The 17,321-nt window shown below is 38.2% G+C and overlaps 1 protein-coding gene across 2 annotated transcripts in view; it reads left to right on the forward strand.

Moving 5' to 3' along the window:
- The window catches only part of GRB14 (growth factor receptor bound protein 14), a 95,942-nt gene that overhangs the window by 34,820 nt on the left and 43,801 nt on the right, over positions 1–17,321 (forward strand). For both annotated transcript variants that reach the window (XM_082260203.1, XM_082260202.1), the window contains exons 3-5: positions 4,269–4,390; positions 8,636–8,710; positions 10,224–10,361. In XM_082260203.1, the coding sequence (XP_082116329.1) occupies positions 4,269–4,390; positions 8,636–8,710; positions 10,224–10,361 (335 nt within the window). The remainder of the gene's footprint in view (positions 1–4,268; positions 4,391–8,635; positions 8,711–10,223; positions 10,362–17,321) is intronic.

A 17,321-nucleotide genomic window follows, 5' to 3' on the forward strand; every position in this document is an offset into this window, starting at 1 on the left:
TCACATTTTTACACTATGCCCAATTAGCTGTCTCCTCACCTGGCAGAATGGACCTCACTACTATAGAAAACGGTCAACTAGTGCTTTTACTATTAAACCGAATCAGCCAGCACACAGATTCTCTCTCTAACTTTGATTCTCCAAATGTAGCATTCATGTGAAGCATAAAAGAGGTCACATAATATAAAATTCTTTCATTTTTATTAAAGAAGGATGAAATTTAACTCACAGGATTAAGAGCCATATAAACATGTAAATTGCAAGGGTTTCCTCTCACAGTATAGATATAAACACAGGCTTGATAGCGTCCAGTCCCTGCCCAGCGTGATGACCTCATGACATACCACCCGCCTGACATGTTGCACCGCTCCAGGCTTCCTCAAAGGCTAATGACATATCTGCGGTACTGCGCTTTAACACTGGAGGCACTCTGCTACTAAACAAACCACTAAAATAAAATTGGGCCACAAATAAAGAATACATAAAAAAAGGATATAAAAAAGGATAAAAAATTATAATTAATAATAAATGCAGAGTGCATAGCTGAGCGGAACCAGTGAAATAAGGAAAATAGAAAAAAATAGGGAAACAAAATACAAAAAATGATAAGGAAACCTGTAAAGGTACAGATACAAGGGATAACTATGCATTACTAGTAAAACATTTAAGGTTAAACTCAATGTTCAGACCTCTTGGTGACAAAACCTTAATATTATAAATCTCTCTGACTTAATTTTCTGATAAAATACCCTCCCCCCCTCCAATTTTTACACACTTTTTCTACCCCCTCCCAAAATTTACTGGGATCTAAGTTATGCACACGTTTAAAATGCTTAGATACTCTATGTTTGTTAGAGCCTATTTTAATATTATATACATGCTCCCTTATTCTTGTTGCTAAACTTTTGGACATGCATCCTACATATTGCAAGCCACATGGACATTTCATCATGTAGATAACTGCTGCTGACGCACTGCAAATTAAATCTCTAATGTCAACTCTTTTGCCCATGGCAATCACTACAAATTATTTTCTTCTCCTAGGATTTGCGTTAGTTGCTTTAAAAGCATAACATCTTCTACATGCTGTATATCCCTAGATTCCTGGGAATTAAAAGGTTATTTATTTAGGAGGATCCAGAACTGATTCACCTAATTTTGTCTCTCAGGGGCAGAGCCCTCATAAATATAAATTTATCAAGTGTTCAAGTGGGATAGTTTTTAACAGCTGATCTTTCTTAAGGACATGCCAGTGTCTCCTAATATATTTTTCCATTTTCCTATATTGGATGTTATAGTCAAGAACGATCGACATTGCCCGACTTTGATCATCACCCTCCTTTCTCACTCTATCTTGGATTAAATCTTCTCTTCTCATGTTTTTGACCTTCAAGATTTCTTCCTCTATAAATGTCTTTTCATACCCTTTATTACCAAATCCTTTACCAATGAGGTTGCTGACAGATATAGTACTTTTCAATTTAATAAGTTGTCCTCTTAAAATATTCAGTAGCCAAGTCTGATGGTGACAACTCCCCCAAGTAATGTATCTGTTCCTATCACAGGTCTTGAAAAATGTCTTAGTGTGGAAACGATCGTTACATTTTTTGATGAAATTCAATGTATTTATCATGTTGCTTCCATGTCTGAACTATATTCAAATCATTATTTTTTAGAGCAGATTTAAATATTTCGAGGCTCTTATCATCCCCTTCCCAGATAAACACAATATCAATAAAATGACAGTAGCACTTCGTTCATTAAATATATTTTGTTTAATTGTTAATCAACTTCTCGGATTCCAATTTGGCCATAAAGATATTTGCTACACTGGGATCAAATCTTGATCCCATCGCTATGCTGATCGTCTGTTCATAATATTTCAAATCGTACCAAAAGTAGTTGTGATTTAGACCAAATCTTAAACATTCGATAATGAACAATTTCTGTCTTCTCTGAAGATTTGAAAAATGTTCAAAAGTCCACTTCACGGCTTCCACCACCTCCTCATAGTTAATAATGTTGTAAAGGAAATTCACTTCCATCACAACTAATATACATTCGCTCTCACATTTTAGCCCAGTTAGGATTTGTATTAGATGTTTAGTATCTTTTAAGAAGATATCAGTTTTTTTTTTACTAGTAATTGAATATAGAAGTCAATGTACTCGCCTAGTCGTGCACGTAAGCCATCAATCCCATTCAAGATAGGTCTTCCTTTGGGATGATTCTTATCTTTGTGCTTCTTAAGAAGATAATATATGACTGGTGTTCTGCAAGCAGATGGTAGCAAATATTCAGCTGCTTTTTTATTTAAGATCTTCCATTTTTTCCCTTTCTTAAATAATTTCTTCAACTCTTTTTTATATTCTCCAACTGGATTATTTCCTAATACTTTATAAGTTTCATTATCTCTTTGAAACCTTTTCATTTTCTTCCTGTAATCTTCGTTCTCCAAAATGACTATCTCCCCATCAGCCAAGCAGATTACTACATCATTCCTTTTTTCTAAACTTCTGATTCCCCCTTTGATATGTTCTGGATCCATACATTTTTTATAGTTCAATTTTTTATACTTCAATTTCTCCACACCATTAATATGGCACGTAAGCCATCAATCCCATTCAAGATAGGTCTTCCTTTGGGATGATTCTTATCTTTGTGCATCTTAAGAAGATAATATATGACTGGTGTTCTGCAAGCAGATGGTAGCAAATATTCAGCTGCTTTTTTATTTAAGATCTTCCATTTTTCCCTTTCTTAAATAATTTCTTCAACTCTTTTTTATATTCTCCAACTGGATTATTTCCTGATACTTTATAAGTTTCATTATCTCTTTGAAACCTTTTCATTTTCTTCCTGTAATCTTCGTTCTCCAAAATGACTATCTCCCCATCAGCCAAGCAGATTACTACATCATTCCTTTTTTCTAAACTTCTGATTCCCCCTTTGATATGTTCTGGATCCATACATTTTTTATAGTTCAATTTTTTATACTTCAATTTCTCCACACCATTAATAACTAGATTTAGAAAAACTCTATGATGTCTCCCTTTTGATCTGGGGGGTTAAAAAAATGGACTTGTCCCTAACATCATGTGTGGATTTAATTCATTATTCTCAATCACAACCTTAGGATTTGCTAGAAAATATTTCTTCATGTTTAATGTCTGAGGGGGCAAATTTAAAGTAGAACTAAAGGCAACACTTTTTTTTTCATATTGGATAGCGTAATGCAGGGTTTATAATCCCTGTCAAATGTTGTTTCACCATCTGTGTCCCATTACAGAGATTTGCTTTCACTTCCTATCCCATAGCCAAACAGGAAGTGAGAGTAAATCCATTCAAATGAAGGGAATTTCTTGGGGACCCCCAGGTCACCAGAACTAGTGTTCCCATTAGAAGATTTCCCCTCTATTACTTTTTTGGGGACAACCCGAAATGGGGGATTTTCTTTTACTTTCACTTTCAATGATATTGGTAAACAGGACAAATAGAGTAGGTGGATCTCCCTAATGGGGGCACAGACAGCAATAAAAACTGACAAGAGCTCTAATCCCTCTCCCCTCTATCCAAAACGAAAAAAAAAAGTTTTGCCCTTGGTTATACTTTATGTCCCTTATCCAGTACCCGTATTCCATCAACATTTGATTGTGCACCACTTAGATTGTAAATTCCTTCCCCCTCTTTCAAGCCTTCCATTTCTGCCCCCAGTAATAAATCTTCCTGATCTGCCAACTATCCTTGGAGTTTAAAAACTGTTTCCACTGTGCTCTGTATTTACATAATTTTGTTGAGTAATATTTTGCCTTTTATCAGCATAATCTCGCCTTCTCACAACTGGAGTGTTCTGGGCTTCAGGTTTTTTTTAGTACAGTAATAGTGCGGGGATCACTATTCACTTCTTATTTTTTATTTTTTATGATAATAAATAATTAGAGTATATGAAAAACCACACTATATTTCCATTTAAAACTCAACAGCATACTGATCAAAGCAATTTGAGTCACCCTGATATATCTGATTTACAATAAGAGACACACTTTGGGGTTGATTTACCAAAACTGGAGAGTGCAAAATCTGGTGCAGCTGTGCATGGTAGCCAATCAGCTTCTAACTTCTAGAAAAAAAAAAAACTGGAAGCTGATTTGTCTCTTTGCAGAATTAGACCAGATTTTGCACTCTCCAGTTTTGCCTAAAAATGCAATACCATATTTTTAAAACACTAGTTAGAACAGTAAATGTGAACAGATATGTTTTATTTACAGAAAGAATCATAGAAGATCATGAGATGGTTATTGAAGTACAGTCAAAGTGGGACATGGAAAAGGAATGCAGGTTCTGTGTCAGGAAATACTATGCAAAGTATGAATTCTTCAAAAATCCTGAGGTAGGTTCCATACTATAAATTAAAAGAGTACATCTGAAAAAGCACTTGGGTTCACCCTTAGCCTAACCTTAAACATATGCAGCGGTGCAACAATCCCTGCACTGCATTGCAATCTCACTGTTTGTGATCTGCTGCCATTGTCAATACAAAGTCACCCCAAAGGATTGCAAACACAGTGTGGTTTTCCTGCACAGGATCACAATTTACAAAATAACAATGCAATCCAGTTGCGGTGCACTTCCAAAAAAGGTGACCTGCACTTCTGTGGTGTAATGCAATGCGATTATAGCTTATTCATAATGAATGGGCTCAAACTGCACCGCACTGAATTGCATGTAAATTGCACAGCAATGTGGTGCAGTTCCTGTGCGATTCGCATGCCGGTTATAGTGTAAACCAAGGCTTTACTATGTCTGGATTATTTATCTAATTAGGCAAGAGTTAGCTCATGAGAACATATTTATATTAATGGTGTTCCTTAAAGCAGAACAGTGGCTAGGCTATGGACATATTTACATATACCTAAAACACTGATACATATCCACTATATCCTTAATGATCAAAAGAGAAGCATTGATGGCCTTCAGGCTGGATCTCAGCACTTTTCTTTCTCTCCCCAAGTCACTGCTAAGAAGAAGGAGCTGAGATATTGAGATAAATTCAATTAAAAGTGAGAAACTTTATCCTCAGAAATTGCAAATGATTTACTCCAAAGTGGATGTAGCAAAATAAATAATCGAGGATTTGTTTTAAAATGTATTTACTGTATCCATAGCAACGTCCTGGAGGTCATGGTAAATGGGCGTCTTTTAGAAATCCTGAAGATAAAGTCAAACTTTTTTAGAAATCCTGGGACCCCTGGATTTAGTATTCCTGGGGGAAAGACTGTCTCATCCAATTTAAATTAGTGCACAGAATTTATTTTACACCACAATGACTACATAGTATATACCCTAATTCCTATTCATGCTGTTGGAGATGCTCTAGTGACCCTGCTGGATTTGCCCATATCTTTTTGGAGTGCCCTATGATTAGTAACTACTGGAGAGAAGTGACCCAGTTGATATCTACCCTAACTACTATACAGGTCCCTGTAAAAGTTGGTGTTTGCCTCCTGGGGTTTGTGACTCTCTAGCCCTAGGGCGACTCTCTTGGGTCTCTTATTATTTTATGCCAGGGAGGCGATAGTGCTCTAATAGAAATCAGACACAGCCCCTAATCTTTCCTTCTGGAAGCATTTATTCAATAAGGTTGTACCCCTATACAAAGCTACTTATTTGTCCCGGGGTTGCCCTAGGAAAGTGTACAACAGATGATCAGGAGTCCACAGACTGAATTCATTCCCCCCTGATAAGGTTTAGTTTATGATATGAACAAATGTATTCCTCTGCAAGGACTCACATTACATTTGTTCAGGTAGGATTCTAAACACGAGTTAATATTCTTCCGATACATTATCCTGCTATTTGAGAGGGAACAGGAATCTCCTTAAAATTCATCAACCCTTGAAGTGATTTTTTAAGAGAATGACAGAGCGAGGTGTATGGAAGGTGTGTTGTTTCTTTCCCCCTTTTTTTTTTGGGAGGATCTATAATAGGAGGCGTTATTAGTAGTTCTATGTTTTATGTAATAGCCTGGAAATCCCCAAAGGGTATGTTTTGTACCTATACATCTCAATTTTTCAAAAAAAAGAAGAAAAAAAAGGGGGAATCCTTCTTAGGCAGTGCCTTTGGATTGGAAAGTTAGCCCATTGTTACTTATTTTCTTCTTCTTTTTAATTTCTCTCCTTATTTTCTATCCAACTACTTCTGTTGTGAGACGTCCCTGGGCTGTATTCGCGGGACGTTTACTTCTTTCATTTGTGCTGCAATGCTTCTCTTCACATATTGGTTATCAAAAGGGACCTTGAGTAGAGTGAGAAAGCCCAATTTGTTTTTTTGCTTTCTTATTATTTGATGTTATTACCAAATCTGTTAAATACTGGGCAAGCATAATCAAACCTTTGTTATCTTTGATTCTGAGCAAGAGGTGTCTCTGCTCTCCATGTGTAAGTTTTTAGAACACATAATGTCAATGTTTCTTCTTCACTTCTATTGTAAGTACCTTTTGCATTTGGGGGTATATTGCTTTGTATCTCTTGTGCTGTACTGTACACAGTTGTTTGTGTACTTTGTGAAATTTTTAATAAAAAGTATTGTAAAAAAAAATATATCTACCGCTAAATATTTATATTTTTATTCTTTATTTAAGAATACGTGAATATCCTTTAGACTTTAAAATTTCCTGAGCAGGGCACCCCTAACTCTCTTGTCTTGAATTATTTTGTAATTGTACAATCTCCCTTTATTTTGTAAACTGCTTCACAAACTGTTGGCACTATAACATGTATAATAATATGAATAATATTTTTGTCCATAACCTATTACAGTTTTGCTTTAATGTGCAGCTATATTTAGAACACTAGCAAGATAGAATGCTAAAGAGTTAAAAATTCTGACATGCTTTCTTGCTGTTTTCAGGCCACGTTAGGGAGATTTGTCCTGACTTCATCTTCTGATGAAGCAGTTAACAGGATGCATTATGAGCAGAGAACTATTTATCTAAGGGTGGGGGGCTGGACTGTGCTCAGGAGTATGCCTACAGTTTTTGGTACAGTAGATTTAAGGGGCAGCCCCTAAAATGTAGAAGCTTGTAGGCAAGTGTTGGTCTGCAGCTTGTGTGCCAACCTTAAGGTTTTACTGTGTCACTTCTTCAGGCTGGCAGGAAACATTTGGCAACTAATATGTCCTCTTTAATGAGCTCCAGGTGGACATCTTGCGGTGGTCAATACCTACTATTAGTTGTCCAAATCCCTAAGATTTGGGCGGCCATCTTGACACAGAAGTGCTTAAATAGTAGTGTTTGTGTCATTTGGTGTGCCCACAGCGTGGGAGCAGGCCAGGGATAAAACCCATTTGTTATTCAGTAGGAGTAGTGTTAAAACCATGTAACACCATCATCCTAAATAACTACAAAGACTTTGGAGATCTCAAGGTGACCCAGTAATCTGGATACCTCCTCCAAGGGAAGTGCTCCTCATGCCATTGAAAACATGCCTTGTTAATAAACATTACCTTTATGCTTGAAGAAGTAACCCACAACACATGTGGTGCCATTTCTGAAAAATAACTTTCTGCGATCATTCAAATTCTGCAATATATAGTAATATTTAAAGTGATTGTAAAGTCTTGTGTTTTAAAAAATAACAAACATGTTATACTTAACTGCTCTGTGCAGTTGGTTTTGCACAGAACAGCCCGGATCCTCCAGTTCTTGGCACCCTCTTCGCTGCTCCTGGCCCCTCTGTCCTGTCGAGATCCCCCACAGCGAGCAGCTTGCTATGGGGGCACCCGAGCCAAGTTGCAGCTCTGTGTATCCATTCAGACATGGAGCTGCCGTTCGGCCCCACCCCATCTCTCTCCTAATTGGCTAACTGTCTTTGATTGACAGCAGTGGGAGCCAATGGTGCCACTGCTGTGTCTCAGCCAATCAGGAGAAGAAGTCTCGGACGGCCAAGGGACTCACGAACGTCCCTAGATAGCAGTGGGGCTCAGGTAAGTATTAGGGGGTGCTGGGGTGGCTGCTACACACAGAAGGCTTTTTATCTTAATGCATAGAATGTATTAAGATGAAAGAAAAACTTCTGACTTTACAACTCCTTTAAGTACAAATGCATACTGGCTCCTCTCACTCTTTGGGGGTGTTTGGTAAGCCACACCCACAAGCTAGTTTAAAAAGACCCTGTTGCCACCTAGTACCAAGCAAGATCACCAGGTAAAGCAGCTGCCTAATAAAAGACAGTGGCTTTCTTGTAAGAACTTTATTTATTGGATATTCTCTATCTGAGAGTACTGCAGGGGACCCTAGAAGAGGAGTGCCGGGGCTGATCTGTGCAAAACCACTGCACAGAGCAAGTAACTATGACATGATTGTTATTTAAAAAAAAAAAAAAAACGTGCCTTTAATATAACTTTAAGGTGTGAAAAGATAACTTATGTAAAAATTTTTGTGAATTGCCTTTTACATACACTTTTTTAAGGCAATCAGTGTTAAAACAGCACATTACTTAGAGAAATATTGCCAAATATACCGCATGCAATGACTGCATTAATAATACAATTATTACATTTTATGAACCAATAAATGTGAGTCTTTTTATTTTAGATTACATGGTTTTCTTTATGTTTAATGATTTCATGTTAACAGAACTATTTTCCAGATTTAATGCTGTCCTTTTCCAATGAAATGAATGGCACAGCAAAGCCTGTGGATATTCTAAAGGTAAGGGGTAGACTGATGTGTACTTTTCACATGCAAAGTTATATTTAAGATGACTCCCAATGTTTGAGATGATGCTTGCACAATACCAGGGAAGACTGACTGTTAGGGAGGGCAAGTAGAACAAGAATTGGAGTAGCAAAGGAATCTAGAAAAGTATAGAAGTAGTAGCTATGATGGTCATTAGCAAATGTATTCTCCTATGGGATAGTCAAGACTGTGGCTTTTTCATGTTCTGAAAAATCTGTATTTTTTTATTTAAATCTAGTCAATAAAATCACATATAAGGTTAAAGCGGTGTTCCGGGCACAAAATCGACCTAATCGATTGTGTGTCCATCTGCTTGCTCTTCTTCACCTGAAAAGGAATTGGATAGTTAGGGTTATTTTTTTTTTTTTTTACTTACCTTGTAATTGTAGAAAGAAATACTCACCTATTTTCCACTTCCTCCCTCTGTGGCCGCGGCCCGCGCCATCACTTCCGGTTTGCAATGATTCCTGGGAGCTGAACGTCATCGCTCCCAGGAATCAATGCGACGGCACCGGCCCCGCACCAGAAGTGACAAGAGGGGCCAGTGAAGGCGCATTCTGGGAGAAGAAGACGCGGAAGAGGACGCAGAAGAGGATCGCGCTGGCTTCAGCTGCCCACAACAGAGATGGCAACGCTGGAGAAGAAATTTTAAAAGTGAGTATTTCTTCTTGCAGGTAAGTGCGAACTGGGACAGATCAGAGGCTAGCCATTGTGGAATGTACTAGCCCTGACTGCCCGGGGGTATGTTCATTGAAAAAACAATTCTGTGCCCGGAAATCCGCTTTAAAAGCTTTAATTTTAAAAGTTGTTTTCGGTATTGCTAAATCTGCATCTTCCAATTAAGAAAACATTGTTTTCCTGCCATGAAGGTTCTTGTTTAGTCATTTGCTGTTATAGGGTGACACCTGTCTCCCAGTTGTGCTTCTGTGCTGTCACCATAAAACATACATTCCTGGTGGAGAATACAGATCATTGTACTAACACAGATTGTGCAGGCATGGTCCACCACTGTCACTATCAGGAAGCTGTTCCAGAGCAATGATGTGCTACTTATACTGGAACAAATGCATGTTGACATGAAGTTACTGAAAGAAGCTCAAGGAGATCACAAGCACTAAGATGTAAACGAGGATGAAAATAAAGATAGAACAATAATATCTGAAAAATCTAAATTTGCAGTTGTTATACATGTACAGTGCTTTGGCAAAATAGGGTTTACATGTACTTTAGGCTTGTGAACTGATTTGTTCAAATGTTCTACAGATACACTGTACATATAGGGACTATGTAGAGATTTCAAAGTTGTATCTAATAACAACTAACTTACCCTCTCAATGTCAGTCTTTATTTGACAAAATAAGGATGACGTAGAATCCATCCCTTACCTTTTCCCTGCCAGCCATCCGTAAAAACACACAAAAATGTTATTTCAACGAGTATCAACAATGAGTATATATTTTATTACTTTTATTTTTTTTATTTTTAGATGTTTTTGAGTGCAAGCACATATCCTGAAATCCAGAGTTACTTATTTATGGCAGAAAAAGGAAAGAAATCTTGGAAAAGACTGTATTTCATTCTGAGACGCTCAGGATTGTATTTTTCCACAAAAGGAACTTCAAAGGTATTAGGAATTCTTAAAAACAAACTTAAAACAAAAAAAATAATACCAATTGTATAAGTGAAATATATTTATATATATATACACATTATATGTACATTGTATTTGTTTAGTGTTAGTAGAACTGTTTTTTTCTTCTTGGTAGTGCAAATAATAAATATTACTGACCAATTTTTACATTGTGTAGGTGCCAAGAGGGAAGTTATCTTCAGAGGAGTTTAATACACACACTTATATTATAGTTTAATGTTAATCAAAAGAATGAAATTGGCTTTATACAAACAATGAAACAACGATTTCAAATGTAAATGTTTGAGCAATAACATTTTTTAAATACATTTTAGCCAAGCCAACTTTAGCCTTATATTAATTTTCATAAGACACACCGCAAACAGACAGAAAAGTCATAAATATCACACAAGACTTTGACTTGTAAAATTACGTGTTATTTGTCCTGGACTGTATGATATGTTCCTCCTGGTGTCAAGGGTTGTTTACCTACATAATATACTTGTAAATCTTGAGCCACCCAACTTGACATAAGCATGGGTTCAGGTGATATGACCTTACATAACCCTGCATGCACTGCTTCTTTCAGGAGGCATATTTGCATTGCACTGTATATGGCTGAAATTCAAAATAGGGTTAAGTTGATTTTAGTAGGATTTTGTACTGTAGAAATGGGGGCATTGGTGATGCAGAGACCACTCATGGCTAAAGGAAGTGAGATTGCTGTTAATTTGGGGATTGTCTGGGGGGTTGGGACTGCTAGAGAGCCAGCCTGCTGATTGTGTGGTAGAACAGTGGTCTGACTTTCCTATGTACTGCCACTGCAAAGTATTTTTACTCTTGCTGCAGTACCTAGTGTTAAGAAAAATCAAGAAAGTCCAGCATATTTAATGTTGTGCATGCAACTTGACTACAATACAGTAATAAATAGAGAGGACTAAGCTTTAAAATTCTCCAGTTCTCAGCATTCCCCCTTTACTGGTCGATGTGGAACAAGGCTGTCCTGCCCTTGTAGCTTGATCATGGTGCACGTCTTCCCTGAATTCCTGATAAATCATACTACAAAAGGAAAAGATTACAGAGGCACTTGTAGGCCTATTTTTTTTTTAGCAACAGTTGCAAGATATTAACCACTTAAGCCCCAGCCCTATTTCGGACACTTTTTGTTTACAAGTTAAAACCAGTATTTTTTCCTAGAAAACTACTTAGAACCCCCAAACATTATATATATTTTTTTAGAAAAGACTCTAGAGAATAAAATGTCGGTCATTGCAAAAATTTTTGTCACGCGGTATTTGCGCAGCGGTCTTTAAAACGCCATTTTTTTGGAAAAAATTTGAAAAATCACATTTCACTGCATTTAAAAAATACTAAACAGTAAAGTTAGCCCATTTTTTTTGTATATTGTGAAAGATGATGTCACGCCGAGTAAATAGATACCCAACATGTTACGGTTTAAAATTGCGCCCCCCCCCCGTGGGATGGCGACAAACTACGGTCAATAGAGATCTCAATCGGCGACGCTTTAAATTTATTTAACGGTTACCAGTTTAGAGTTAGAGTGTAGCTCTTTTTTTTAAATTATTGCCCACGCTCTGGCAATCGTGGCGATACCTCACATGTGTGGTTTGAACAGCGATTTCATTCGCGGCTCGACTTGCGTATACGTTTTTTTTTGTGCGCGAGCTAACAGTGACGGGGGCGGCTATTTTTTTTTTTTTCCTATTTATTTTTTCTTTATTTTTAACTTTATTACAGGTTTTTTTTAAAAAAAAAATCTGATCACTTTTATTGCTGTCACAAGCAATGTAAACATCCCTTGTGACACCAATATGTAGTGACAGGTACACTTTATGGAGGGATCGAGGGTCTAAAAGACCCTAGACCCCTCCACTACACTTCCCTGTATGCAAAACGCCGAAAACGGCATTTTTGCATACAGCCGTTTTTCAAATCTGCCGCCTTTTGCAGCACAGTAACCCGGAAGTGACGTCATGGACGCCGCCTCCGTGTTACGTCATCGGAGACCCGATCGATTCCGTTTCCGGCATTCATCGGGACTCCATCCAGCCGGCGGATGTGCCATCCCACCGGGAGCCCCGAGCAAAGCCACGGAAGGCGGCGGGAGGGGGGGGGGACGTCCCCTCCCGCTCAACCGGGTAACGATCGAGCGGCTCCTGAGCCGCATCGGTCATTACCGACGGAAAGCCGACCGTCGGCTTTAAACCACGGTACCGGGATGATGCCTCTAGCTAGAGGCATCATCCCGATATAACCCCGCAAAGTTACCCGACGTACCGGTACGTTGATATGCGGTAAGTGGTTAAAATTTTAATTCAAGTGTGCTATCAATAAAAATAAAGCAAATCTATTTATGGCTGATCTATTCTGAAACAAACAATTACTGAAAACCTTTAGCTCTATCTAGGGGCAGACTGACAACTCATGGGGCCCCCAGGCAATAGGAGATCATGGGGCCCCCTGTGCCCGCCCACACTCAAGCCACACTCACACAAAGCACCACCTACATATTGCACTGCCCACATTACATGCGCTCGTTACAGAATTTCTCTGCACTATGTTAAAAAAAGCGTTCAATAAGTAGCATTAAAGATATTGTGACAATGGTACATTTCCAAAATGTACCAAACATTTTTTTCCAGAGTGATCCATAGGATACAGTATTAAAACTCTGAACACAATTTAGAGCAAATTAGGAACAAAAATAAATATTTGGGGAAAATTAAGTTGCAGATTTTTTAAAGAGCACAAAAAAAATCTAGAAATCTAGGTCTTTTCAATCTGACAAACTATATCCAAATTTCCAAAGCAATAGAAAAATAATAAACCAAATGACCCTAATGAAATTAAAGACTAATGCAACAGACCTTCATAATTCAGACAGGGGCCAAATACGTATTTTGCACTCCAAGCAATCTGTTCTGGCATAAAAACATCATATTGTCAGCACCAGTGTTATTTTGGCAGCAAATTTCAATTCAGCTTTAGTCTAAGTCTTTTGACTAAAATGCTATTTTAGTTTTAGTCCCATTTTAGTCATTTACAATGGTTTTAGTTTTAGTTGCATTTAGTTGCCTAAATCTGCAGTAAATTTTAGTTGACTAAAATGCCCTACATTTTATTTGAATAAAATCTAATGGGTTTAGTTAGATTTTAATGCATTATTTAATAATTTCTCTAGATTTTCCAAACTTATTAATATACTCCTGGAGTAAAAAAATTATAATATGTTATTATTTATGGTAAGGTTTGAACAAAGTCACAGATACAGATTTAGCCTCTCTGGATGGTTTGAGGAGGCCTGTGCAGTGTTTTGGATGGTGGTCTAAGTGGTGCTTTGTAAAAAACATATGACAGGCGCTTAGCCACCGCCACACAATAAAACACAAGTCCATATGAAGTCCAATGAGTATAAATAAATTTAAAAAGACAAGATAGGAGAGGGGGGAAGGAAAAGTCCAGCATATAGGGCAGCCATCCAGAACCAATGAGCCAGGGGTCCAACAAGCTGAAGACAAAAAAGAGAAAGAGGCGCCCAGATGTGAGTGCATAATTTTACTAAATAAATGTGTTTTTATAGTCCGCACTTAGAGGCGCCTCTCTCTTTTTTTTTTTCTCTTTTAAGTGGTGCTTTGGATGGTGGTTTAAGGAGGCCTGTAATGCACACAGTGCTCTGGACGGTGGTCTGAGAGGGTCGTAATGCTGCACAGAGCTCTGGACTGGGGTCTCAAGAGACCAGTATTGCAATGTGCTTTGGATGGTGGTCTAAGGAGCCCTGTAATGCACACAGTGTTCTAGACAATGCTCTGGACAGTGGTATGAGAGGCCTGTAATGCTGCATAGTGCTCTGGATGGTGGTCTGAGGGGAGGCCTGTACTGCTGCACAGTGCTCTGGATGGTGGTATGAGGGGAGACCTGTAATGCACAGTGTTCTGGGATGGTGGTCTGAGAGTCCTGTAATGTTGCACAGTGTTGGATGGTGGTCTGAGGGAACTGTCGTTTGAAGAGCCCTGTGATGCTCCAAATTGCTAACTGCTCAGCATGGAGCTCTGTGGAAACCAGAAGTTCATCCCTCCCTCCCATTTTCATTTCATTTTCTTTTGTTAATGAAAAAGGAATTGATTTTCGTCATAGTTTTTGTCAGTGGACAAAAACGTGGTGTACTTTTAGTTTCCTTTTGGTCACTGTAAAAAGGGCGCAGGCGAAATTTTTTTTTCATTGGGGAAATTAACACTGGTCACCACTGCAACCCGCAGAAGTTGCAATGCTTGAATAAACCGAAGGATGGCATCAGGGGCAGCCTGCCAACCAGAACCAGCCTGCAGATACTGGGGTGTCTATAAACCTAGGCAATTGCTTCACACCACTGCAACCCAACACAACATTTTCCAAGTTGCCACCGTTGCTTAGGTAAGGGTGGAATCTGCTGATTGCAATCAGGGGGCATACTACCAATTAGAAGCAGCTTGCAGGTATTGGGGTAACCACAGTTCCCTATGATTGCTATGCAGACTCCTCTATCGAGATCTAAATGCACACAATCACATTAAAAGTTGCAATGGATGATCAGATAAGGGGAGTAGCTGCTACATGCAATCAGGGGCCATCCTGCCAATCAGAAGCAGCCTGCAGATTCTGCGATGCCCACGGTCCCCTTTGACTACTACAAGCCTCCTATATTGAAAAGTTGCAATGTATGATTAGAAAACAACAGAAAAATCTATTTCCAAGTTGCTTTGATCAGATAAGGGCGGCATCTGCTACTTGAAATCATGGGGCATCTTACCAATTAGAAGCAGCCTGCAGATAATGGGGTGTTTACATGTTCTCTTCTCCCAGGGATTGTAGATTTATCCCCAATTTTCTATTATATTCCAAATATCTGAAGGAGAAGAATACATTTTAAATTTAAAGTGTTCCTGTGCCTTACCCATGCAGGATAAAACAAAGAATCCACTTAAAGTGGTTGCTAACTCTGTGAATATCTCCTAAACTTGCACAATGCATGCAGACGATGATGTCATTGGCGCATGGGCTCTAAAGGTCTGGCTTACTGTGCCAGACATTCAGAGCCCATGCCGTAAATGGTGGTTCCAGCGTGCACATGGCCACTCACAGTGCCGGAGCCCGCAAACCCAGAGAAAATGTCAGTCATCTCAGCGGTAATCGTGTTCCACTGGAAGGGCTTTGTTTTAGGTAAGTATAATGAGCTAGTGCATACTACCTCATTATGCCGTTGTCTTACAGGTTTATTTTTATTTTTTCTTCTGGGGCTTAGAAACTCTTTAACTACTATATTCACGCCCGCTGCACTTACTTACCTTATTTTTCCATCCCAGCCAAACTGTTTGGCCACGGGATCAAAAGGAAACCATGTGTAAGTTCCAAGTTACTACCTGAAACTTACAAAGAGTTAAGGACTCTCTTCTTACCCCATGTGACAGCACTGGGTGTCAGAGCAGCCAGCTGTGAGTCATATGCTTCCTACATGCATAGCAGCTAGGTAATAAATTATCAAAGCAGAGATCTACTTTAACCACCTCCCACCTGGACTATAGCAGAATGACAGGACTTTTGTCATTCCGGGTGGACATTATATGACACCCTCCAGGAACTTTCCTGTGGAGCTGAGCTGTGGGTGTAATCCATCACCAGCGGTGTCTACCCTCTGCCGCTACCATGTGATCACTATGACAAATCACAGTAGATCACATGACAGTTGTAAACAATAAATGGCTTTCTTTCATGCCATCCATTGTGAACCATTGTGTTGATAGCTGTGATTGGTCACAGTGATCACATGGTACAGAAAGGGCCAATCACAGCCCATCTGTATCATGCGATTAGTTGTGGCCAATCACAGCTAATCACAACAATACTCACTAAATGACTCAGTTTAAAAATGGTTGCTTATACCAATAAAATGAATTGGTGTAAGCAATGATTATGTTTAAAAAAAAAACCTGATCACTTCCCTGGAGTAGTAAAGTGTTACTATGGTAACACTGTATTGCTCTGGTCACAGTGTGTTAAAATAAAATCATACAAAATAAAAAAATATAATAAACAATTAAAATAAAATTATAATTAATATTATTTTACATATTGTCACCAGTCACTGTCCCTGGTCACCAAATATATTAAGATGCTGTACTGCACTGGTGACAGTATGTAAAGAAAATTGTGAATACAAATATATTTTTTACATTTATTCATTTCCCAAAAAATTGTGACAAAAAAATACAACTTCAGAAAACTCACCATGCCTTTTACTAAATGCCTTAGACTGTCTAATTTCCAAAAAGGGGTCATTTGGGGGATATTTGTACTGTCTTGGCATTTTTGATTCAGTACATCAGGAGTGATCAATTTTCAATTTTCAATTTTCAATTTTTATTTTTCTATATATATATATATATAGCATAGTTTGTGGCCTCTATGGGGTTTATTTACTAAAGCTGGAGAGTGCAAAATCAGTCTCACTTCTACAGAGAAACCAATCAGCTTCCAGGTTTAATTGCCAAAGCTTAATTGAACAAGCTGAGGTTAAAAGCTGATTGGATTTTGTTAGCCTTCAGTAAATACACCCCTATAACTTTCCTACAGACTGAATATTAAACACTGATTTGGGCTTTCTCACCAAAGAAATGTAGGTAAATGTCCTAAATGTATGAAGAAAAATGTGTTATTTGCAATTTTTTTAAACAGAAACGAATAAAACCTTTTTTTTCCCAACATTTTTGGTCTTCTTTTGTTTATTTAGCAAAGAATAAAAAAAAAAAACAGTAATGATTACATACCATCAAAAAGTGCCCTGTACTGAAGTGGTTAACATTCAAACAACACAATCACCTCCAACCAATTTCTCCTCTAGTCTTGTTTTTCCCCCTGGCATGAAGAAATATGATTTCCAATGGTAGGTTATTAACAACA

This window comes from Pelophylax lessonae, assembly GCF_965119305.1.
Source record: "Pelophylax lessonae genome assembly, chromosome: 6".
Classification (NCBI taxonomy): domain Eukaryota; kingdom Metazoa; phylum Chordata; class Amphibia; order Anura; family Ranidae; genus Pelophylax; species Pelophylax lessonae.